At 45.6% G+C, this 23,767-nt stretch overlaps 6 protein-coding genes across 6 annotated transcripts; 3 read left to right on the top strand and 3 right to left on the bottom strand.

Moving 5' to 3' along the window:
- Positions 1–6,295: 6,295 nt before the first annotated feature.
- PtA15_5A464 (uncharacterized protein) lies at positions 6,296–6,571 on the top strand (the record flags this gene model as incomplete). The annotated part of the gene is made up of 1 exon (XM_053169228.1): positions 6,296–6,571. The coding sequence occupies one exon, from the start codon at positions 6,296–6,298 to the stop codon at positions 6,569–6,571; it is 276 nt and encodes a 91-aa protein (XP_053020446.1).
- An 845-nt stretch (positions 6,572–7,416) lies between these two features.
- Positions 7,417–9,662, bottom strand: PtA15_5A463 (uncharacterized protein; the record flags this gene model as incomplete). Its single annotated transcript, XM_053169227.1, has 4 exons — positions 7,417–7,940; positions 8,052–8,131; positions 8,249–8,415; positions 8,556–9,662. 4 exons carry the CDS (start codon positions 9,660–9,662, stop codon positions 7,417–7,419), a joined length of 1,878 nt encoding a protein of 625 aa, XP_053020445.1.
- Positions 9,663–10,523: 861 nt separating this feature from the next.
- Positions 10,524–11,778, bottom strand: PtA15_5A462 (uncharacterized protein; the record flags this gene model as incomplete). Its single annotated transcript, XM_053169226.1, has 3 exons — positions 10,524–10,826; positions 10,891–10,992; positions 11,059–11,778. The coding sequence occupies 3 exons, from the start codon at positions 11,776–11,778 to the stop codon at positions 10,524–10,526; spliced, it is 1,125 nt and encodes a 374-aa protein (XP_053020444.1).
- A 996-nt stretch (positions 11,779–12,774) lies between these two features.
- Positions 12,775–14,823, bottom strand: PtA15_5A461 (uncharacterized protein; the record flags this gene model as incomplete). The annotated part of the gene is made up of 5 exons (XM_053169225.1): positions 12,775–13,389; positions 13,490–14,074; positions 14,143–14,557; positions 14,657–14,678; positions 14,775–14,823. 5 exons carry the CDS (start codon positions 14,821–14,823, stop codon positions 12,775–12,777), a joined length of 1,686 nt encoding a protein of 561 aa, XP_053020443.1.
- A 2,551-nt stretch (positions 14,824–17,374) lies between these two features.
- PtA15_5A460 (uncharacterized protein) lies at positions 17,375–19,376 on the top strand (the record flags this gene model as incomplete). Its single annotated transcript, XM_053169224.1, has 9 exons — positions 17,375–17,493; positions 17,660–17,744; positions 17,820–17,966; positions 18,343–18,525; positions 18,616–18,633; positions 18,722–18,790; positions 18,907–19,017; positions 19,131–19,196; positions 19,278–19,376. The coding sequence occupies 9 exons, from the start codon at positions 17,375–17,377 to the stop codon at positions 19,374–19,376; spliced, it is 897 nt and encodes a 298-aa protein (XP_053020442.1).
- Positions 19,377–22,735: 3,359 nt separating this feature from the next.
- PtA15_5A459 (uncharacterized protein) lies at positions 22,736–23,138 on the top strand (the record flags this gene model as incomplete). Its single annotated transcript, XM_053169222.1, has 2 exons — positions 22,736–22,746; positions 22,913–23,138. The coding sequence occupies 2 exons, from the start codon at positions 22,736–22,738 to the stop codon at positions 23,136–23,138; spliced, it is 237 nt and encodes a 78-aa protein (XP_053020441.1).
- Between the last annotated feature and the right edge of the window lie 629 nt (positions 23,139–23,767).

Below are 23,767 nucleotides of genomic sequence, written 5' to 3'. Positions count from 1 at the left end.
AAGAATTGGAGAACATAGCGGCCAGGATTCACGAAGTGGACATAAAAAAGCAAAACGGACAGACCTCATGTTGTGCCATACGGACCACGGCCCACCAGGGCGATTTTGGCTTCCGGGGCATAGGAGCAATGTACCACGGGATGGTTGGTATTGATCCGTGGGGGCGTTGGTAATCCATCTTGATTTGTGTCGTGTCGCTTGGAATAGGTGATATCGGGTGGGATTGATGATGGATGTCGGGTGGGATGGATGATGGGTGCCGGCTCGTGACCGCACCTTCAGCCGGTCATCCAATCACAGCGTGAGATTGATCCCCCCCGGAGCTGTGTATGGCAGAAACCCGGGGATTAAACGGGTGCTGTGGCCTGCTGTGCGCCAATTCTGGGCCCGAAGTCCATAACCTTACTATCCAAAAATGCTTGGAAAGTCCAAGCATTAGTAAAAACACAATACATACAACACAGGGTCGTGTCACACCCCTGCCCCGCCCCCAAGAGTGCATTTGGGTCGGTTACCTCGGTTCCCCGCCTCAAGACGACAATTCAGCACATCCGCCGTTCAAACGATCACGCAAACCCCGCTTTCACCCCCCAAACACAATGGTTCCCCCCGGCGGATCAGGTTTGCATGATGCACCGGCCCCCGCTCTGCGTGAACTTGAGAGCTATTCAACTGATGATTGTATTGTGCCCCCCTCCTTTAGAGTTCACCTACACGGAAGGTGTTTATTACTGCAAGCTATGCAGTTTGGCAAGGGGGGCAAAGAATTGGCGCCAGCATACCCGCACTCAGGCACATAAACTGAATGTGCAGCGACACGAGGCCATGACGAGGCCACAATCACCCAACCCCATCGCAACCGCGCCGCCCCCGCGGGCGCAGGAAGATAATTCCGCACACTTCGATCAACTTGGTGCAGTCAAGTTATTGGATCACAACGAGCACCCCCCCGTCACAGATAGGGTTCTCGGACTCACACTTGGGTGTTCGACCTGGGTATCGGTTCCTTGAGGCTGATAATCGATCGGAGACCGCGCGGCCCTCATAGCGTCCTACGTGGGGAGACCAAGGGGAAGTGCGTGATATCGAGCAAGAGCTGGACTTGAGATCAAGCAAGAGCTGGCCCAGGGCCCCTCGCTGACCCTGCCCAGCCGGGCCCCTCGGCCCAGGGGCCCGGGGCCGTGCGGTCGCGTGGGGTGGACGACGCGGTTGGGGGGGGGGGGGCCTGGAGTGTTGGGGAGGCCGGGTGTGGTGTGGGGTGACGGGGGGGGGGGGGGGGGGGGGGGGGGGGGGGGGGGCAGGGGGGCAGCTGGCCCGGGCCAGTGGGCGGGGGGGTCCCACGGATGCTGAGTGGGGCCTTGCAGCGGCGAAGCCGCTTGGCCTCTAGTTATCAATCAACTTGTGTGAATCATGATTATTGACTTCTTTAATTTCTTTTTGTCAGGCTGTTTTGTCGTGAAATTCCTTCTGTTATACATCGTCGTTGTTGTCAGTGTGTCAAGATTTCCTTTGCATTGATTCATTGTATTTAGGTATTTCTTTCATTACTTTATTATTATCATTAACTGGTCTAAAAACTGTTCTATTGTTTTCAAGTGTATTACTGTTATTGAATTCTTTTGTAATAACTGTTTCCATAAATTAATTGACCTACCATTTTCACAGGTAGTGCTCATGGGTCAATCCAACATCCCTCCATATATACTATAGTGATACATCATGGTAGCAGAGTAAAAGACAACTCAACACTTTCCTGGGTATGTCAGGCCGGGCTGCCTTGGGAAATTTTCCATAAAAGGCGGCCTGTCGGCAAGCCTGCGCAATTGCCATCCCTACTGGGTCATCAGGAGTGTATTAAAACACAACAGTTCTTTTCAGCAGTGAAAAACTGGGTTGTGAATTGAAATATTTTTTTAGCCATGAGAATGTTGTACTTCTTTGCAAACACTTGACAAATTTTGTATGTGTTTGATATCTTTACCTTACTGTTTAAAATACATACTCACCCCAACAGTTTGGTCACCATCTCAAACAGTAGATGAATTAATTATGCTCTGAAAACTCTGTATCCACTGCCAAAACCCTTTGCAAGCTGTGTGTACATGCAATTGGTGTACCCTTTTGAAATTTTCAGCCTTTTGGGTGTTTCAACTTTATCACAATTTAAAATCTGTATGTACTGTTCTCACATGTTTATGCAAGGATTTTTCACCCCAAACCAACAACCATTTCTGATCCCTTGACAAATCCCAAAATAAATTCATCAGCCTTCAACTTCCTTCACCCTTGAAATCTTGGTTTTCTTCAGCTTGAACATTCATTAAAAATCCCAAACCAACAATAAATCAGACCAATAATCTTCAAAAAACCCCAAGTTGTGGAATATAGCTGCAAATCCCCTAGAGATATGTGTCAAAAAAGCCAGAAAACTATCTTCCCATCTTGTATTCTTCAAATTTTCTTTCAATTAGCTCTTTACTTCTCAAGTTGCAAGAGTATTCCAATGAACAATGGAAAACTAGGAATGGAGATTGCAAGATCAAATCTAGACGACCATCATAACATGTATTATGAGCACCAAAAAAAGTCTGATGAGGAATTATTTAGCTCTGATCATTTAACTTCATGGGAAGGTCACAGGGGTGGATCTACAGAGAATTCTCATAAAAAAGTACACCATGATAACTATTTTGAACCCCCCATTATAGGCAAAATAAAACCTATGCCAACTTCATATGGACAACAAGGAATAGAAACTGAAAGCAGGGAAATAAATGGCTATATCTCACACAGAATTCTCATGAACACTGCTCTTGATGAAAGTATATTGGACTCAAGTCTTTTACCATGGGATAATTGTGATAATCAGAATAACTACAATGTTCCATTGGAAAAATTTCAGCCTGAAACAGTTGGAGATACTGGTAAGGCTATTTCCCCACTTTTTTTTCCTGGGAAAATATCTATAGAGATATATGTACCAGACTAATTTTTGTATTTGGAGACCAAAACCCAAGGAAACAAGCAGATAACTGACTTCTAGAGGAAAACTGTTTTTTTTTTCTTGATTTTGGTTATTAGAACTTGCACCATTCCCCCCAAGCTTGACATACTTGGATAAATTTGGGAGTGATACTGAATTATTCTTGCAAGGTCTGGCCATCTTGAATGTCCTATAAAGTTAAAATATAATTGAACCTAATTCTTGTCTCAGTCTGGATCCTGAAATTTGCTTCATATATTTTCAGCCTCTAAGAACTTTTATCCTGAATTTTCTTCTGTTTATTCAAATGAAAATTCAATTTGGGTTCAAAATCATCCAACAACTTTACAAAACCCAGCAGATATACTTACAAGACCAGCTGATCAAACCTTCCAATTCATTAGTAAGTCAAAATTAGAAAGATATGCCCATAACTAAATTATAATTGGTGGTCTTAGCTTACTTTGGAACTTTCTGAACCAGATTTCTCCACCTATCAGCCACAAAGTGAATACTCTCACAAAGTGCCAGATGAAAAATTTGGTTCAATTTCAAAATTTCCAGATAGAACACAAAAATCAGCAGATAAAAATCCAGAAAATGGACTTCAAGAATTGGGTAAGCAGAAATTGAAAGCATACCCAATCTATGATTTCAATTCTGAATTAATTAATTCTTGTTTCAGAACAACATCAATTATCAAAATTGGGTTTTGAAACAGGTGTATTATCTAATTCACCAGAGAAATACTTGGAAGCAGGCACACCTTCTCCAAAAGGTATCAATGAAAGATTTACAAGAGAAGTCCTTTTCCATAGTAATATTCAATATCAAAAAAATCAAGATAACCTTCAGATAACCTCAAATGAACAGGAATATCTCCAGAGATTATCAACTATAATTACCTGCAATACATCCCAAAAAGGTCTAGATGACCCCAACTTTCCCAGTTATTTTGAGATTATCTCAACAGGGTATGATCATCTATTTCTGCCTGGTCATTTTTGTAGAATAAACAAAATCATGAAGAAGGAAAGATTTGGATCCCTTGCAGCTATTAAGTATGGAAACTTTGTCCAGCCTCTTGATGAATCAAAAGGTGGCTTCATTGGAAAGAAAGGGTTTTTCACTCGTTCAAAACGTTTGGTCAAGTCTCTAGTTTTCATCAACAGTGCAATTCTCCGAGGATTCTCACCAAATTATTTCTCAGAAGAAGAAATATTTTCTTCAAATGTTCACTTGATTTATTTGCTTGCAAATGAAATATATGATCCTGAATTCAGCCTGCCTGTTTTAGGAGTAATCAAGGCAGACAAATATAAAATGGATGAGAGTTCATTTCAAGAACTTCAGGTTGATTTGATCAAACATCTAACTGGAATCTTCATGCCAAATGTGATTTCTTTTAATATTTCTCTCCATATATTCCTCAGATTGATTCATAAACACAATCATAAATTCATGGAACTACTCAAAGGCACAGACAAAAGGTTGAATTATACTCTTTTGGCAACATTATTCACCAATCAAATAAATTTCAAAAAGAAAAATTTGGACAGAATAATTTCTTCAAATCAAGCTCAAGCCAGTGTTTTTTTCTCAGTGCATTTGAAAAAAATGCCTCCAGAAATCATCCCAACAATGTATTATGACGGAATCCAATCTTTTGGAAGAAAGGCTAGTGAGACATATGGTAAAATTGAATCCTTATATCAAACCTCCAATTTTGCACATCAAGGGGTGAAAATCATAAGAAGGTTTAAAGATATTACAGCTTGCTTGGTAAAATCAAAAAAATCGACTTGGAATTCTGAAGTACTCAAAGTTACAAACAAGTTATACCAACCCATTACCACTTTTGAATTCAGACGCAAACTTAAAAGCCTTTTAACATATTCACTTCACTGCCATAGTTTCTTAATGAGATATGTATATAGTGAATCAGGGAAGATTGGATCACTTGAGGACTCACAAAGCGCATATCTGGACTGGATTGAAGAGCAAGTCTCAGGATCAAAGCAAGTTCTTCCTATTTTTGGAATAGTCAATCATGAAGTCCAACCACCACTTGACATTTCAAAATTTGGAGAAGCTCAAATTGGAATGATACAGTTCCTAAGTATAGAGTATGCCTTTCAGATGATCCCGCAAGTTTCAATTGGTTTGAATGGATTATGGTTCAGAGAACATTATCCAGATCAATGGAGTGAATTCTTCTTTGATGAAAAGACATTTTCAATGATCATGATCAATTTGATACAAGAGGATGGAATGTGTTCAAAATATTTCAAAAGGAAATCCAGAGGTCCAGCCAAAAGGAAATTTGATCATTCAGGTTCTGTAAATCCATAATTGAAATATCAGCCTCATCCTGCATATTTCTACATCATTCCTTCCAATCTTCACTCTTTTTGAAATGTGACTTCATGCCCTTATAATTCATTTGTTTCATTACTTTTTTCTCTTCTTCTCCTATACTCAATTACACTGATCAGTCCTCAGTTTTTTTCATCTTTCTTGCTTCCTGATTGTGTTACTAAGTATTTTCAATGGGCAGTCAGCCTCCCACCAGGGGGACTGCGCAATATCCTGCAAGTACCTCTTGCGGAGGTTGTGCAGCCCAGGCTGTACCAGGGCCCTCCAAAGTTATAACTAAGCTTTTAGTCAGAGTTGCCCTGGTGCTGTCGAGCTTGAATAGTATTCCTGGAGGAGGGCCCCCCAGGGTCTCTGCCTCACAGCTCAGAAGTGACTGATTAAGATTGAGTTGTGCTGAGCTAAGACTTCTCTGCTAACCAGTGGCCAGTCATCCGATCCCCTTGGTGCCAAGCAGACCCAACAAGCTCATGATATCCAGACGTGAATACATCAGTGAATGGAGATTGGACCGGGCTGGCCCCGGGCCAACTTCCCGGAACGAAGGCATTTGCTGGAGGGCTCAATTGAGGAGAACACAATTGTTGCTCTGGAAGTCTACAATTCTCTCACTTGTGAGCTGCTTTCATTATCTGGCTTCGTGGTTATATCGATATGGGTGTATTTGTATTTGGCTGATTGACAAAAGAAATGTGATCAAGCAACTCTGACGGAATCACGGGACAGCTTTTTTGAGTCTCGGGGGAGTTTAGTGTTAGCAACAGTTGGATGGCAGAGGGAAGTGAAAAAAAGAATAAAGAATTCAAATGATTGTGGATTGTTGTTGAGTATTATTGATGCTTCGCAAGTCATCAAAGACCAGGTAGAGGTGTCCACACGATAGAGGTGTCCACAGACGACGATGAGCTCGTCCTTGGACCTAGCAATTTCGGTTCCCTGATGCAACGCATCGAGCGGACTGTCGGCGACCCTAACAGTCGACTGACTTGCGAATGTACGGAGCTGAAAAAGGGCGGCAATGAGGTTTATAGGGACCGGCGTGACCCACTACATGTCCTCCGGGACGGAGAAGCTAGTAACGACGAGCTGGGGCGGCCAGCGCATCCAGCCGAGATCGAGGGCCGCGATGAGGTCGCCAGGGTCTCTGGGGGAGCTGAGCGAGATGACAAAGGTGTTGGGCTGGTCAAGCAGCCTGATTGGTCGCCTAATAGCTAGGCGGAGGCGCGGTCATGTGCGCCGTTGAGCAGGAGCTGGGAGCCGCCGTATTCGGCGAGCTCGAGGCGGCCCTTCCAGCGGGTCTCCTGCAGACTGTCGAGGATGGCGTGGTCTGATTTTGTCAGCCAGAGATGGCAGGAGGTGGGGGGATGTTTGTGCGTCCGAAGGAGATGGGCCAGGGTGGCGGCAGTTGCTGCGTTTTGGTGCTGAAAGCCGGCATTCGGGCTCAGTGAGTTCGGCGAGCTGACTGGAGCCACAGGAAAGGTGGTCCTCGGAGGCTATCAGCGGCAAGGGCGGGAGGTGCCCGGTAGCAGGGCGAGCGAGCGGATACGGGCGGACGGAGAAGAGATAGCATGATTCGGCGCATGCTTTGAAGCGGACGATCTGCTGGATCTCTGGATAGGCCTGTTGGACGAGTACAATGGGTACGTTCGGCTTGGCGATGCCGGCCTTCTAGCGGACGATTTCGGAGACGGTCGAGCACGGAAAGGCCTGGTGGTTTTCTGAGATGGGCGTGATGCAGCTCAGGAGGGTGCTTGCGATCTCGGCAACGCTGGTCGAGTCCAGTTGGCCGCCAAGCCCGACTTCAATCACCGCAAGATCGAGCAAGGGCCGATGGCTGACGAAGACCTGGACGAAGGAGGTGAGCTCGACCTGGTTCTGGGCGACGAGAGTGTGGATGCGAGTCTTGGTGTCCAAGAACGCCTGCCGGTCGATCGGATCGGTGGGGTCGAGTAGGGACGGACTATCTAGTGAGCCTGCCGAGGCGGTAGCCCGAGCTCTCTCTTCTAGTGACTTAACAGAACTAATACATTTTTCTCTTGCTTTAATCTACAAATATCTAGCTAGTAAACTGGAGTTGGTCCCAGCCAAGTTTGATTGTTGACAAAAAAGGTGACTGGCCCAGTGTATTCACTGATCCGATGCTCGGCATTCATCTTATTATCAAAAAACGCTAATCTGAAGAAGACTTGATTGAAAGCGGCCTGCAGAGGGGAAGGGGATGTTGAAATAGAAGTAAGATTGTTCAAGAAATTATGAATGATGAGAGACTGGTTGATCTTGGGGACGATGAATCTTAGGACATCGTTAACCATGACTCCAACCAAGGATGCACGATCATCAGGCCCCTCGCTCTTCCAAGAAACCTTCAGATCTTTGAGACCGTTGATCAGACCGCTCTGTTCGAGATCAAATTCAGGCATCGAGTCTCCCGAAAGATATCCGTCCCCGATCACCTCCGATGTCTGTTCCAAGATCGAGGCAAACGACCATCGTGCAACCCCATTCTGGACCATTCCTAGGAGGAAGCCTTGGAGCACTCCAGATATCTTCGTCTTTGCTGAGGCCAACGGGCTCAAGAAAATCCCTGCAGAACAATACCTTGTTTAGCTTAAGGGACCACGCTTACGATTATTCAAAGATGAATTATGGGGTTCAAAATTGCATAAGATTTTGAGCATCATCATTGGAATCTTACCTATCAGATAATGGTGAATCCTGAGTGAATGTTCAGGCACGAAACAGAGTAGGATTAACACAATTGCCAGAAACGCGTATCTAGAAGCGAAGAGAATTCCAAATAATCAGATATCTCCCATGTTGTCGCCCATCAATCGCAGTAACTGGCTGGGTAATTGAGGAAGCAAGGAAAGCTTGATTTATGTAAGAACTCACGGAACCGCCAGTTTCTCGAACCGTTTTTCTTTCCGCAGACAACAGGCTTGATGGTATACAAGTATAGCTGTGATCGTCATCAATATGCTTAGGGCTAGGAATGCACCGGGCCGTTGTTGGAGGTCATGTGGCGTTAATCTGTCTAGGGGTACCCAGCCGGCCGTCAACTAAGATGTTGATGTTCAGGTCGCGTATATAAAAGTAAAAATTAGATTCCATGCGAATTTACAAACAGTTCGCATCTTTCGTCAACAGCTTTTGAGGAACATTTTCTTCTTCTTCTGCGTACAAAGAATGACGAGCTTACGTTCATGAGTACTCCAAACCACCAAGGCCCCAGGTACACCCACACCCTATCCAGACTACTGATGGTCTCAAGCGTGTCTCTCCAGCAGACGTTCCACAGCCAGTAGCAAACAAAGAGGAAGGGCAAAAAATTGCCGGTGGCTTTTGACCACGATGGAGGTAAACTGCTTGGTTCAGAGGCCACGGGCACGATCCAATAACCGACGATGCTTAGCACCCAGAAGAACATCTGGGGAGATGGGCCGAGGAGAAGGACGAAGATTGCGCTACACGCAACGTTGAGAAGGATGATTGTGAGCCATAGATCGTTACATCCGCTGGTGTGAACATTGTCCAGGAAGGTGAAGCTCATTGGGAAGGGAGCGGGAAAGCCGATCGAGCGGATTCCATTGGCCTCCGATCCGCTGAATCCGTGCGTCTCGTCCAGCATCTTTAAGACGCCACAGCCACCCCAACGGGCAGAAACAATCCCAGCATGGACGGCTGATTGACATATGAACGAATCCGGGCGGTATCTTTTTCCTTGTCCACCCCCTCCAACTACGAGTGGCTGGTAATTGGCTACTTCTCCACCGACGACTCGAGGGTTCAACAAGCCCGTGCTTGTCCCACAATGAGAAGGACATCTAAAAGCCATAGTCACGTTGCGATATGATGAACAATCTTTGCCATTCAGCCCACATCCGTCGTCTTTGAGCCAATACGATTCGACGCAATGTAACCATTCGGGCTTCGTCGGTTGAGGGAAGTGGCTGGGCTCACTAATATTCGAAAGAGACCAAGACTGTCGAATCAGAGCGAGGTTGACAAGTAACCAAATACCCAGAAAGACCGCTTGAGATGTCGATCGATGATTGACAGTGGGAAGGCTGAGAGGTCTGGTTGTCTGCAGCCAGTGCGGCGGATTTGTAGGTAAGAACGGTTGGACGGTCCATCGGAGCGAGGCGGTTGCTTGCTTGATATAGCTCTTGACCTGGTGGGCTCGGCTGGTTTGGCTGCAATAGACCTCATCGTCACTATCCGAGGCATGGCGGGGGAGGAGCGGAGTACGGTGGCTGATCGGGCTGAGACTGTGTTCGTCGACTAGTGAGTCGGTACTGGATGCCATCTTCGGCCTGGGTGGGCGTCGATCTGGCTCTTCTTGGACGTGGCCGTACACCCAGCGTCAGCGAGCTGACTGTATGGCTGAAGGAGTAGGATGAACTTGGGCCTCTTCAGATGTCCAAATAACCCGCCTTAATGGGACTACATATTTATTTACACAAATATTCACATTCCCCCTAATTGTTTTTCTGGGTTCTCTATCAACATCTGCAGAGGCTGTAGATCAGACGGAAACTCCCGCAAATAGGCATCGATGGGCATTGACTTCCTGTCGGATCTGTCCTGATCTGTCACCCCCAGCAGATTGGAATTTCTGCACCCTAACCTTTAATTTTCAAGGACAAGGAAGTTGTTTTCCTTAAGCCTGGGATTCGTTGCTTCCATGTGTGCTGGTCGTGGTTGTGAAGGGTGTGATGATATGCGATTCAGAGGGGCATCCAGAGGCGTCTAACTGCTGATGCGAAGTACATTTTTACGCCAATTACTCCTGAAAAATGAAAAAGATACACTCATAAGGTGAAAATAATGATCTTAGTATTACTACTGTGCTATCCCCAGATGCCCACAACTATCAAGTCCTGTTCTCTCATTCCCCGAAGGTATGCCTTGATTAATTTGAGTACTCAAAAAACATTGCAAGTTCTTGATGGTGGAGAGGCTCATACAGTCTGGAGTGGTATGTAGCAATAACAAGAGATCGAGCAACAAGAATACATAAATTGAGCATTGGGAAAGCGATAATAATGAAACACTGGACGTTCCTATAGAAAGACAAGTTTACTCCGGTTTACTCAGTCCTTGTAGTGTTAGAGCCGCAGAGTGCAACACATAGAGCACAGACCAGGTATCCGGATGATCGATCGCTTTACAAAGTCAAATCGATAAAGATCGGTTTAGATGGTTGGGTATGTTTAGTTTGGTTGACATCAGGTTTTGGATCGGGATCAGATATTCGTGCTCGTTTTTGGCCCGAACTCTCGGCATCTGCTGGACGTTTATTCTTACAATTACATTGGCATCCAGATCCGCTTCCTTTATCATGATTTTGTTCATTTTTGAGGATGGTTTCCTTTTTGACTTTCTTTTGTTTGTCATGCTTGTCATCTTTGGGTTCGGAGTCCGATTCAATACTGATAGATTTCGCAGCTGGTTTTGCTTGCGGGATTGACTTTGGAAAATAGTATTATAAGCAACCGTTTTCTATGGATAGTTTGAGAAGTCTATTCGCTTACTGCTGTGCTGGAGTCTATCACTGCAGGTTCAGTAGGGGTGTCAGGATTTGAAATGACCTCTTCGGCGACCAAAATCGATCGTGGTTTGTAGTGGAATATGAACTGAACACAGGGAATTAGCAGCGAAAAGAAGGAGATGAAGGTAAAGAAAAGAAATAGTTGCCTTACATGAAAGAACGGATGGGCCGCTTTCTTTCTAACAATATACTCAGTGTGGTCCTTGGGAGTGCGTACTGTAGGTTCGCCTAAGCCGGCGGTACTAGAAAGACGGGCCTTTTTGCTATCCTCTGAGAAGCTCATCACATTCGTTGTTTTGGTGCCGGAAAGGCGAGGAGGCGGTTTGGAGCGTTTGCCGACGACAAGTTTACATTTGAAGATTTTGAGTTCGATAGTGCCTAAAGATTTAATGATCTCTTCGTTTTCACAGATCTCTTGAGGTGCGTCATCAGGGTCGACGAGCTTGATCGGTGCGAATTGATACGGGCGAGCGACGTTGTGGTGTCTTGAGCGGACATGTGAGAGGGTATGTCGGCCAGTAAAGGATTGTGGTAGATATTTACGGGATATTTCAATTCCATCCATGAGGGTATCCGCCACGCAGTCGTGTGGTGTGAGCGATTTGCGAGCTGTGGTCCGTCCAGACTGGTTGGCAGCAGTCTTTTCGAGTAGGCAACATGCAGTCGGTTTGATATCGAGGTTGATTTGGAATCTGCCCGAGTTGGTTGATTCAATGGTAACTATTTCTTTGAAGGCGTGGGTCACTGGATCTTTGATGGATTCGTGGCGATACTCCTTGCAAGTTGTACCGGATGTCGTCGTTCCTGTTTCTGTTGTTGTTGGGATGAGACTGATTGTGCAACTTGCACCCGAGGCTGCGTTGGTGGGCATCGCGAGCTGGTCCTTGGTCGGCACATTCCAGAGAGTACCTCTTGACCGGGTATCCTCCGGGGGAAGCGGCACCGGCTTGGATCAAAGGCGCAGAACAGGAACAACAACTCGGCACCATGGTGGATGAACAAAATACAAGGAAAGACAGTTGATAGCATGCAGCGTGGAGACGAGCTGACGATCTCCGGGAGACTCAAGCAGCTCATGAAATGCGCAAGTTTCACCTGACCTCGAGGCTTAAGGGGACAGCATGTCCTGATCAATTGCTTCATACCGGGCCAAAAATGCTTCTTCAAAGCCAGAAAAACTTGGGTTGACGACATTCAGAAACCAAGCTCTATGTCCTGTTTCTGAGGAGACTCCTCTATCAAATGATCTTTAAATGAGCCAAGAAAAGGAGGATATAGGGGCTATCAAGTAATCATAACACCCAACTGATGAGCATGATTAGTTGGCTGCATGGTAGTAGTACGGGGTTCAGCAAGACTGGAGAAGAGAAAATGATTTCACAATATGTATTGTGTTTTGTAGAATGCTTGGACGGATGGTCCTGTTGCTGTGCACAAATCATGGCATTCCGTAATTCTATTTTTTTTGTTTTTGCCTCACATCGTGAAATAAAGATCATCATGATCATTTTCACTTTGGTACAGGCAGGCTCCGTATGGCAGAATGATGGAGATTAAACTGGGGCTGTGCCAGAAAATCCCATAACTATAGCACTCAACTTCGCTCTTGAAGTCCAACCATTAAGCAAAACACAATAGATAATAGATTATAATTTATAGGACTTGTAATGCTGCATTTCTGTTCTACGTTTTCGGTGGCATACAGGTATTACACTACAGTAATAATTTATTTTTAGTGATTATGGACCATGTGAGGAAGAGAACGGAAATAAATATTCAGGGGTACATTTGTGTACATTTTTTTAATGACAGAGCAGAGTAGGTAGGGGATTTCAATGAACGTAGAAAATACTTCTCGACAGGGCTTTTAGGTGATAACCGTAGGTTTTTCGCGGCTAGTGAATTGTTGCAACTTAGATAGCTTCAAGGCCACTTCAATCAAGGGTTTCAAACCGACTTGGGTATCTTGATCGTACTCCTGCTCGTTTTGGCTATATTTCTCAACGTAAATTCTGATGGTCGCACCGGCGCTTCCAGTTCCGCTTAGACGATACACGATCCTACTTCCGTCGGCGAACTTGACATACAGCCCTTGCCCCTTGGAGACGCTCTTGTCGATCGGGTCGGTATAGCTGAAGTTACCGGCTTCTTTGACTTTGAAGCTGGTGCTGCTAGTCTCCGAGCTGAGCGAGCTGCCGATAAAGTCATCCTTACCAAAGGCGGACTCGATGTGTGACATCATCTTCGACGCTCCAACCGAATCAACTTCTTCGTAATCGTAACGGGAGAAAAAACTTCGGCCGTATTTCTTGTAGTGGTCTTGGAGGACACCCTTAATCCCATTCTTAATTCCTCGTTTCTCGGCAGCGGCAAGGATTGAAAGCCATGCAACTACTGCCCACAATCCATCCTTCTCTCGAATGTGATCTGATCCGGTCCCAAAGGATTCTTCCCCGCAAATAGACAAGCGACCGGCATCCATCTAGCGAAGTAAATGATTCCAACGTGGAGAGAGATCAGTATCGGCATTCTTTCACATTATGGCTGGAAAACCACGTTTCGGACAAGCTTTCATGACTTACCAAGTTACCGAAGAATTTCCATCCGGTGGGTACTTCAAACACTTCGAGTTTTTTCGCTTTGGCAACCAAATCGATGGCGCCACTGGTGGGCATACTACGCGCTAATCCTTTGATGCCGCTTTTGAAGTAAGGGATGGCTTCTTGGGCCCAATCGGCGATGATAGCCACACTGTCACTTGGGGTCACAAACGCATCCTTCCCGTAAATCATGTTTCGGTCTCCGTCTCCATCCGAGGCAGCCCCAAAGCCGATGTTCTCCTTGTCGACCCGGGCCACCAACTCGTGAGCGTACGTTAAATTGGGGTCCGGATGCCCGCCACCAAAGTCGGGGCTAGATACACAATTTTGAATCGATTCAGCCGAAAGACCGAGGGTTTCGACAAAGATAGCTTGTCCATAAGGACCCGTGACACCGTGCATTCCGTCGAATAAGACTTTCAGTGGCGGTGGGTTACCGTGGAGGTAAGCTTTGATGCTATCAAAATCGAAGATTGATTTGAGTAGAACGAGATAATCGGCGACGGAATCGACTATCTCAATACTGATTGGGCCGAGATTTTGTGGGCCAAGTTTTGAGAGATCAACCTTTTTTCAAAAAACGGAAATTAATTCGATGTGCGATTAGAATATCAAGGGAGAGAAGAGGGGCTCACTTCAGGTAATTCGATCATCTTATAACTCTTGAGAGTTTTGGTGATCTCGTAAATTTTGTCGGTCACCCCTTCGGGTGCCGGGCCGCCGTTAGACACGTTGTATTTGATCCCGAAGTCTGCATTAGGGCCACCGGGATTATGACTGGCAGTCAACAAAATCCCACCATCGGCTTTTCGTTTTCGGATGAGGTTGCTGACGGCGGGGGTCGAGAGTATCCCCTTGTGGCCGATGATTAAGTGCTTGACTTGATTACCGGCTGCCAGCTTGATGATCTTTTGAATGCATTCTGGACTGTAATATCTTCCATCCCCTCCCACGACCAGAGTGGAGTCTTTGACCCCTGGCGCTGGCATGCCATCTAATATGGCTTGGATGAAGTTCTCGGTGTAATTGGCCTGCTCAAAAACTTTGACACTGTTGAAAAATCGATTTGCCCAAAGTCAACACGCGTCGTATCGAGACTGTCGGAAAAGGGAAGAACGTGGTGAAGGATTGAAGTGTAGGATGACTCACCGTTTTCGGAGACCAGAAGTACCTGCGCAATGTACCACGATCAATCAAAGGCATCAGTTTTGAGTCATGTGCATGGATGCATGCATTTCCTTGCGAACGGAAGAGTGGTTATCCTGACCTGGTTTTTGGTCATTAAAAGCAGTGGTTGTGACCTCTTGGACAGACATGACGACGTTCAATTTTGGGAGATGGGGATTGAGGTTGAGATTCAGTAGGGGGAGCCACAGGAATTTTGGATGCCCCTGGTATCGATATTTAAAGAAATATCCACGATGACGTGTAAAGTATCTACGTCATATTTATTTATTTACACTGCGTCAAGATTTGCCTTATAGAGGTTTAAACTTTAAGGTTTCATTTGGAAAAACATACATACACCGGTCGGGCAGGGTCGGGCTAGGTCGGGCTACATATCGGCTGGCGGCCCCGTCAGCCCGAGGGCCGAACTCAACACTCCCGTGGGCCGTGCTCGCGGCACCCGCGCATCCCGAACTTCTCCACGCGCACTCGTCGGACTCGCCGTGTTTATTTTGCTCAAGGTGAAGTTGATTTGTTGGTTTTAACGTTATTCACATCGGCAAATAATGAAATTTTCCACCTCATCATCAGGATCTTCAGAAACAACTTGGATCTTAATGTGTGAAGGTTTATGAAGATTTCATCACAAACATCAGTGAACTTGTTGAATCTCCCAACGTGAGCAGGGCTATGTGTTCAAATTGTGTCCTATGGAAAGTGTTATTGGTCAACAGGATTATGTGGTGGTTACATCTGATATCCACAGGCATTTTATTTGGGTAAACATCGTGATACTAGAGTCATGGAAAGGGGGGAAATATCAAAGGATCAATGTGAATGGGCACGCTGCGACTAGGAGATTCGTGCGGGGCGTTTTCTCATTGTCCCGTAGAAGAATAATACATGTTTATATTATCAAGAAATCTGCCCATCATTGAAACCCCTTTGTCTTTCTTTTCCTGCAGGGATTGAAAGAAACCAGTGCTGTAGAGCGTTGGAAAGAGGCATTGAAAGTTATAAGGATAGGTTGGGACGAGGAAACACCATACAGACATACCGGCTTCTTTTCTAGGCGTGCAGAATGTAATCTTACATCCTTGCATGATCAGGTAGTCCGAGGAAGTCTCACGGATTCTCGACCTGCGCCCAGTGTCTGGCGTGCATAAAACTCCGCATATGCTCGTGGCAGCATTGACCGGGAGGTGTGGCAGACAGTAGTGAAGTTAGTGCGATAGACTTGAATAAACATGGCGGTTTCGTTGGGCTGCAATGATGGGTTTGATTTGTTGCGTGTGCAGACTGTGATCCCGGATGAGTTTCGGCCGAGCCCTGAAGATGGGTGGGATTGGCCCAGGCCAGCAAACAGACTGCAAGCTGAGATGACCTCAAGAGCTGTACAAATTTGGATGGCACTCGACAGCCTGCAGCCTCTCGGAATCCGGATGGGACCGTCCTCTTGTGATGGCAAGTCCATAGCCTAGCTATCTTGCCTTCATCCATCTCGTGAACAAAAGTTTGGGGGCGATTGTTTGGGTCTGCATCCCACTTCTGTGCCGGCCAGAGCTGCAATGCGAACTTCAAGACCGGAAGGCGTATGTATGTATCTCAAATCACTGCCCACATTTATAATGCTCTTTGGATATTTGTGAGAACAAACAACCTGATGTATCCGGTTCGACCCACCAAAGTCATTGTTCGATAAATCGAAGCGAATTCAGGCATTCCTAGAGCACGACTGCCAATGTGAGCCATGGGCTATTTTTTCTTGCAATTTGCCGCTGTCTATTTGTATGGCTCTTTTGCTTTGCGGCTCCGCCTTTTTGTCAGCGTTAAAGTATACATGATACACGATGGATTTCCGAGGCTCAGGATCCGAAGGCAGACCAGGATATTCATACATGTGTATGTACCCGGAGTTTTTGGACAAAAAAGGTCGATGCAAGCTAGTCCAAACCAATGAGATGCTTGTGAGGTTTGTTTTGTTTCCCTGATAAACATTCAACTCATGCCACCCAATTTTGGTCTTCCCTTGCTTTACCTCTTCAATGCTTCAACGCTTCCTCAGACCCATCCGTTAGTAACCCACTGCGCCGAAGGCTGGTGAGTTTTTACGTTGTTTCAGACTCTTCCGTCAGCGCCCCTGGAAAGACCCCCATAATCTGACCCAAGTTCGGTTGGGGCAACATAGTGTATCCTTATATCACCCGCTGAGAGCCAGATTGTGAGTTTCTGCCTGTTTCTGCCCGTGGACATTTCGATCTCACGACTCTTCTGGCCTGAAAATGGAGAATATCTTGTCTTCCTACGTACACCCAACAACCACAACCTGTTTTGCAAACCTGTTGTCTTTTTTTATGGGATGGACCCCCCCATGACCACGAGGCTGGCTTTTGCCCCTCGCCCGAATCTCTGAGCTTGTTGATGCGGTATATTTGTGCCAGCTGCCCCCCCCACTCGTTTCTTATTGTATTTTTTTCAGCCGGCGTCCCTTAAATCAGGGCTAAACTCGGGCCACAACATCTAAGCTCGAGTGAGCACGTGATTGGGAAGTATCTGAACATTTCCAAAACGTCTCTGGCTCATCGACATCTGTACAATTTCACTTCGAGCCCAAAAATAATTACCTGCTAACAACAGCATTCCAAGACTTCTTACACTCCATCGCCCGTCGGCAAGTGAGACGACCGCAACTCGAGAGAAATGTCGAGCTTCACTGCGCAAACCGGATGGGAAGACGGGCCTGGGCGGTGCTCGTTTTTCACCAAACGTTGGACTCCCAGTGGGAAAGAGCCAATTGCCAAGTTGATATTCTTTCATGGGTATGTGACTTAGCTCAGTCCACTCATCCCCTCTCTTTACCCACCTCCTTCAACTGCTTCCCCAGTTAACAAAATGCCAGATCAGTGCCACCAGGCTGTCTGTTGATCAGCTTCGCCTGTGAATTGTTGAGAATGGATGGTTAGCTAACTGGAATCTTTCTTTCAGATTCATGGAGCACATCTCTCGTTACGACCATGTCTTCAGTCGATATGCCGAGGCTGGTATCGAGGTCTTTGCCTTCGACCAACGGGTGGGCGGACACCCATTCCCTTGTTGACCGCCCAGTCACAAGCACTTCTGATAGTTCCTTTCTTCCCTCGTCAAGGGTTTTGGTGAAACCGCGGCGCGGACCAAGACCCAAGGGCAAACATCTTGGGCGGCCGGTCTCAAGGACGCTGACTTTTTTGTCGCCCAAGAGGCTGCTCCTGAACGCTGCCATGGTCGCAAGGTCTTCCTGATGGGTCACAGCATGGTCAGTGATCTCTCTCCACATATCTCTATGTATTTTTTATCCTGCCTTCATCGCCTTGGCCCAGCAAGTCGGGTCCGGACCGACGGTGGAGTTAAGCATCTCCTTTGCCACGTGCCAATATGCACTGATGAAAGCCATGCAAATGATACGTCATGTCGTACAGGATGGTCTATTCGTGGCATTGATTGGGGTACATTAACATAGCTTTTAACAGTTCTTTTCTTTGAGTCGGCGTACATCTTAAGCAGGAACTGCGTACAATCCTACAAGCTCTCGAGCACCAGAATCTGCCCAAGCTATCCATAAGATACATCAAAGAGCCAAATACTAACTCACATGTTCTCGTTCCTACTTCGACGGAACGCTGGCATCTCAGGGGGGTGGAATAGCCTTCGCTTACACGACACGTTCCCCGCCGCTTGAAGGTCTATCATTAATTACTGGTGGCTTAGTACTCTCCAGTCCGTTGATTGCCCAAACTCCCGGTGTGGCTACCGCTGGTGCTTTGATCAGACTTGGTAGCTTCGTGGGTGCCATCTTGCCCAAGCTCAGCCTCAATGTAAGTCGTCACTCCCAGGGGAAACTTTTCATCAACGACAACACATAGAATTCGATTTGCTGACAGAATGCTTCAAATGATATCCATAAGGTCGGGGTCTCCGCCAAAGTGAGTGCTTCTTGTTGTTCATCTGGTATCCATACCTGAACTGATACTATCGTATTCTTCACTTTATATCTTTTACTCGCCGGGCCAGGACATCTGCAGGGATCCTGTCATCCAGGAACAATACAGTCACGATCCGTTATGTGCTCCTATAGGGACTGTAAGCATACTCTCGTTTGTTCCTCTCTGCGTATTTTGATGAGAAGCGTGTTTATTCGGAAGGCGCTGATTGAAGTGCTTATTTGCACCAATCTTACTAAAAAATGACTGTCTTAGTACAAAGGAGTGGGTGATATGCTTTTGGGTGGACAGCAATTGCTTTCTCATGATTACAAGCAATACCCGTCGAAATTACCTGTGTTGGCGGTTCATGGTACAGCGGATAATGTAAGCCAATGATATCGAGCACGCATTTGCCAACTCATATCATCCGTCTGCATGCTCATGTTTAAAACAAAACAACACCGCTTCCTGCTCGTCGACGTTCCTTAATCATGCAGGTCACTTGGCACGATGCCACCCAGCAACTTGTCGAAAAAACAATGGCAGAAGATAAAACATTCAAGGCAAGAAGGCTCCAGATGTCTTGAATAAGGAGGTATTCCTGATAAACTGACCACGGCTTATTTTTCTGACTTGGGTTTTAGGATTTTGAAGGATATTATCACGAGATGCATAACGAACCAGGCGATGATAAATTCAAACAAATGGACTACATCATCCAATGGATCACTTCGCATGTTTAAAGAACATTTTTCAAGATCAGAAGCAGAATTTCAACTTTTTGTCCATAATTTCTGCTCGATCACAAGCCAAATATCTAGCAAGCTTAAAAATCGTTGTATTACAAGTAATATCAATCATTCTATTAATACATAGGGCAACGGTCGTAATTGAGGATAAAGTGTTGCATCAATTAGGGGGGTTCACAATAGGATAAAAATAAAACTTTAGAGCTAATTTTAAGGCCTTTATGATCCACTTTTTAAAAAATGAAGAATTTGCTTTGATTCTCAGGGGAGAACCAGTCCTGTACAACTTGCCAGATTTAAAAAAAAATCTTGATAAAGGCCTTAAAATTGACTCTAAAGTTTTGTTTTTATCCTATTGTGAACCCCCCTATTATGTAAGGGCATTGACTTTTTGCTTGATATTGACCTGTAAGCAATGATAAACCTCTGGTTGGAAAATCATCATTCCATGTTTGGTTTTTATCATTCTTTGAATCAACTCTAGTGAACTGGAAGAGTTTTAGATTTCAGATATTAGAGAAAGGCTGGGGCTGAGAAGCTAGAACTATTCTCAGGCTGAGAGTAATAACTAAGGCCCTGTTTGGCAGCGTCATATTACGCAGCGTAATGTTCAAAATGCAATACCATTACATATTGTAAAAAACATTTTTTTAGGATAGGCTTTTGAAAGTAAGCTGTTATAAAGCTTGATAGTTTACTTCCAAAAGATCAGGCCCAAAAATGATGTTTTACATAATGTAAAGGGGCATGCCCCGATTATTTATTGCGCTATAATGACGCTGCCAAACAGGGCCTAAATGAAATAATCTAGGGCTCTCTAATGGAGTAGTCCTGTCTAGTGTATTAAACTGATGATAGATTTAACAAAGAGTGCGTGTCAATTCAAATCTACCTATCTACAAGTTAAGTGATGGGCTAAGACTAACTGTGGCTACATTAGTAGAAGGGAGCCTGAATATTATTTAAGGGGAGAAGAACACTGTGAAAGAGAGATGGAACAGTGAAACTGAATAAGGTCCCAAGAGATAGATGATAAATTGAAATCCCAAAAACAAATTACTTTGTAAGAAACTATAGTTTAAAATTTGTTTTCTAAGTTTCTTGCACTGCATCAGGCTGCATTGCATCTGGCACATCAAAGAAGAATTGGAAATTTGAGACAAATTTCCAATAACTTGAATCCTTGAAACTCAGGAAATAATTAACAAAAATATGTAATTTAATGTGATTGCAAAGAAGACATTTGCACAGTGTGAAATGAGTAGTGTCAACATTCTGACCCCCCTGTGCACTTCTGTAATAAATACACTTTTTTGGAGAAATACTTTCAATGTTTTTTGACATGTTTTCCAAAATTATGTGATTTCTTTACTTTTACATGGTCAAGATAGTGTATTTGTATCAGCTACCTACAACTGTTTTAGCTTCCAATGTTGGAATTGAAACTTGTCAAAGGGTCACTCTCCTGACTTGTGAAGCTCCTTGTAAAAGTAGGGAAAAACCCCCTTTTTACTGAAAATTAAGAGTTTGGGTGTGTAAATTGTGATCTTGGAGGCTCCCAGGTTCAACATGTCATCCCTTATATTGTTGAGATTTCAGCTCAAGAAGATGAGGCAACAAAGGGGGAGGGACTATCTGGGGTAACTGGTAGGACCAAGAAGCATGGAAGGAGGTTGCTTGGTGCTCAGACTTGATGATTTTTATTTCATGTCCAAGGAGCGGACTTTAACCAAACAACTAGAGAGCCCCCCAGCAAGATCCAAAGGGGGCCTAACAACAATAACAGGGGACAGGACAGGTGACATGAACTGGTGAAAGGGAACAGGAGACAAGTCATGGCCACTTGGCCATACAAATCAGGACAGGTGACAGGAACAGGGGACAGGAACAGGGGACAGGAACAGAGGACAGGAACAGGGGACAGGAACAGGGGACAGGAACAGGGGACAGGAACAGGGGACAGGAACAGGGCACAGGAACAGGGGACAGGAACAGGAGGACCACTCGGTGAAACAGGACAGGACAGGATTAGACCACTTGGTCAGACAGTTAAAGAGGCCACTAGGCAAAACAGGAAGGAAAGAAGAGAAAGTGAGAAGACAACAAAGCTCAAATTCTGGCATATTAAAAATCACTAATTACGTCAACAACTCCTTTTTTCGCGCAGCATTTCCCCACTGTAGGGTCTGTGAACGCTGCGCAACAAAAGGAGTTATCAATGTAATTAATGATTTTTACTGTAAGACACTCTCTGGGAGGACGACAATTACAGCAGAGCCAGTCAATACCTCCCAGGGGCCTTACCGGGACACTTCTCCGACCACGGCCCCCTTTTATATTTGTTGCCCCCCCAACTTTTGGCCTTGGTGTAGACAGGGAAATGCTGTTGCCCAACCTGACTAGCTATTCCAAGCTTGGCCAAATGCAGGTCACAACAAAAATCTGAATTGATTAAAAAAGTATAGACATGTTGCGAAGTATTTTTTTGGCAGCACTTCCCATCTGGGTAACTTTCTAAACAAAAGCGAAAGTGCGCGGTGACAGTTCTTTTGAAGGCACAAATGCTGGTTTCATATTTGCAGTGCGCATTTCTCCAACCTGGATGGAAAATAATTTCCAAATGCAGGTTGCCGATGGCAATAGTCGTTCGGACATTTTGGCAAAAGTATTGTAAAGCGCAGCGTTCCCGTGGCGAGCTCCAGTACCACAAATTTCAAAATCAGCCCTTCACAATCGCTGTATCAGCTTTCCAGACTTTTTACCAAAAGCAAAACAAAGCACAATTCAATGATTATCACCCATAAACAATACCCAGCTTGCTATCCAATGCGCGCCGTGGTGTGATTACACGGTGTTCCTTAGGTGCGGAGAAAATAGCATCAGCGAGCTGAGGATCCATCTCGGGGCTCGAGAGAGCCTCTATTTAGACCCTTGGTTCTACAGTACGAGATAGTGGGCCTCAAGAGTGATGCCGAGACAAAAACCCGTATAGTACAGGACATTAGGCCAAGGATCCGGGTCAGGATAAAAGTGAATACAGCCAGAGGGCGCAGAATGGGGGTTAGAAGATATGTACGGCCAGAGGGCCGGGGAAGGTAATACAAGGAACCAGACGAGAGTGTCCGATCAGAGAGAGGATATATGTACATATTACAACAAAGAGAAGAAAGAGAGGCCAATGCTTTTCTTGGCGGCAGTCCTGGTGGACGGTGACTTCTGTAGGGATTCAATTCCGGATCTGGAGCGGAGTCCATTTGGGACACCACATCATCCCGTCTCTAGTTCCGAGTGGCTGTACTCGGTTTACCACAAAGTGCCATGCAATACCTTTCTTGATGTTGTTTTACAAAATCATGTCTTTCAGGTCGCCATATGACAGCTTGAACGATTGCTGTTACCTCTATTTTTGATAATTTTTTCCGGTTGGGGTCTTTGAGACGCAAGCTACCATTCTTCTATACATACTACCATCAGCCTCGCAGATGACTAACCTCTTCTTGCTCATGCTATCTTCAAGGAATTCGCATTAGTCATCAGCACCCTACTTCGAAAGCGCCGAAAACAAGCTCTCCCCCCGCCACCGCCAAGGCCCAACGCCAACTGACCAGCAAGACCTCCTCCAGCACTTCCGACCATGAGATCACATCCCTCTACGGAAAATACAGCGAATCGGCCTGCTCAATCAACAAGCCCATAGACCACAAAGACTCACCCCGACACGACCGCTCACTAGACCATGCCAAAAGCTCTTGTTGACAGGAGGGCTCGTTGGCCCAAGGGAACGACGCAGCCAGACTGCTGATGCGAAAGAGCGGGGTGATTGACGAGCTGAACTGGATGCTTGGCAAGGCCATTGCAGATTCAGCCCAGCAGACAGCCCTCGCCAACTCCCAGGAGGAGGCTTCTCCAGAACAACAACATCACCACCACCACCACCTCCATGATCATCAACAGTGCTGATCCTACCAAGGATTCTCATACTGCCCCAAAATTCAATCTACCTCTCTTTTATTGACACTTAGGTCTCTTCTGAGCAAGCACATCTAATTATTACCTTATTGTTCAGCTTTTCAGGCTGCTCTTCCTGGATCTGTTGACTGTTCAAGATTGGGTTTTCTCTGTACGTTTGTGTCACAATACTTCTGGTTGCTAACCAAGAATCAAGCTTCATCAAGCTCCTGTACCGTAGTACAGAAATAGTGTTTTGCCAAGGCACTACTCAGCTTGGAGTTTCAATAGCCAGGAACTGCTAAGTTGATGTGATGATCCCATTTGGCCTGCTTTTCCAGAGTGGAGGCCAGGTGGATTGCACAACCAATTCCGTAATCTACAGCAGTTGTTATAGTGGTGTGTGCAAGGGGCCAACAAAGTCCATGCCCTATTTG

The sequence above is a fragment of the Puccinia triticina genome, chromosome 5A (assembly GCF_026914185.1).
Source record: "Puccinia triticina chromosome 5A, complete sequence".
Lineage (NCBI taxonomy): Eukaryota > Fungi > Basidiomycota > Pucciniomycetes > Pucciniales > Pucciniaceae > Puccinia > Puccinia triticina.
Note: the sequence above shows the minus strand (reverse complement) of the source record. Positions and strands in the feature narration are given on the sequence as shown.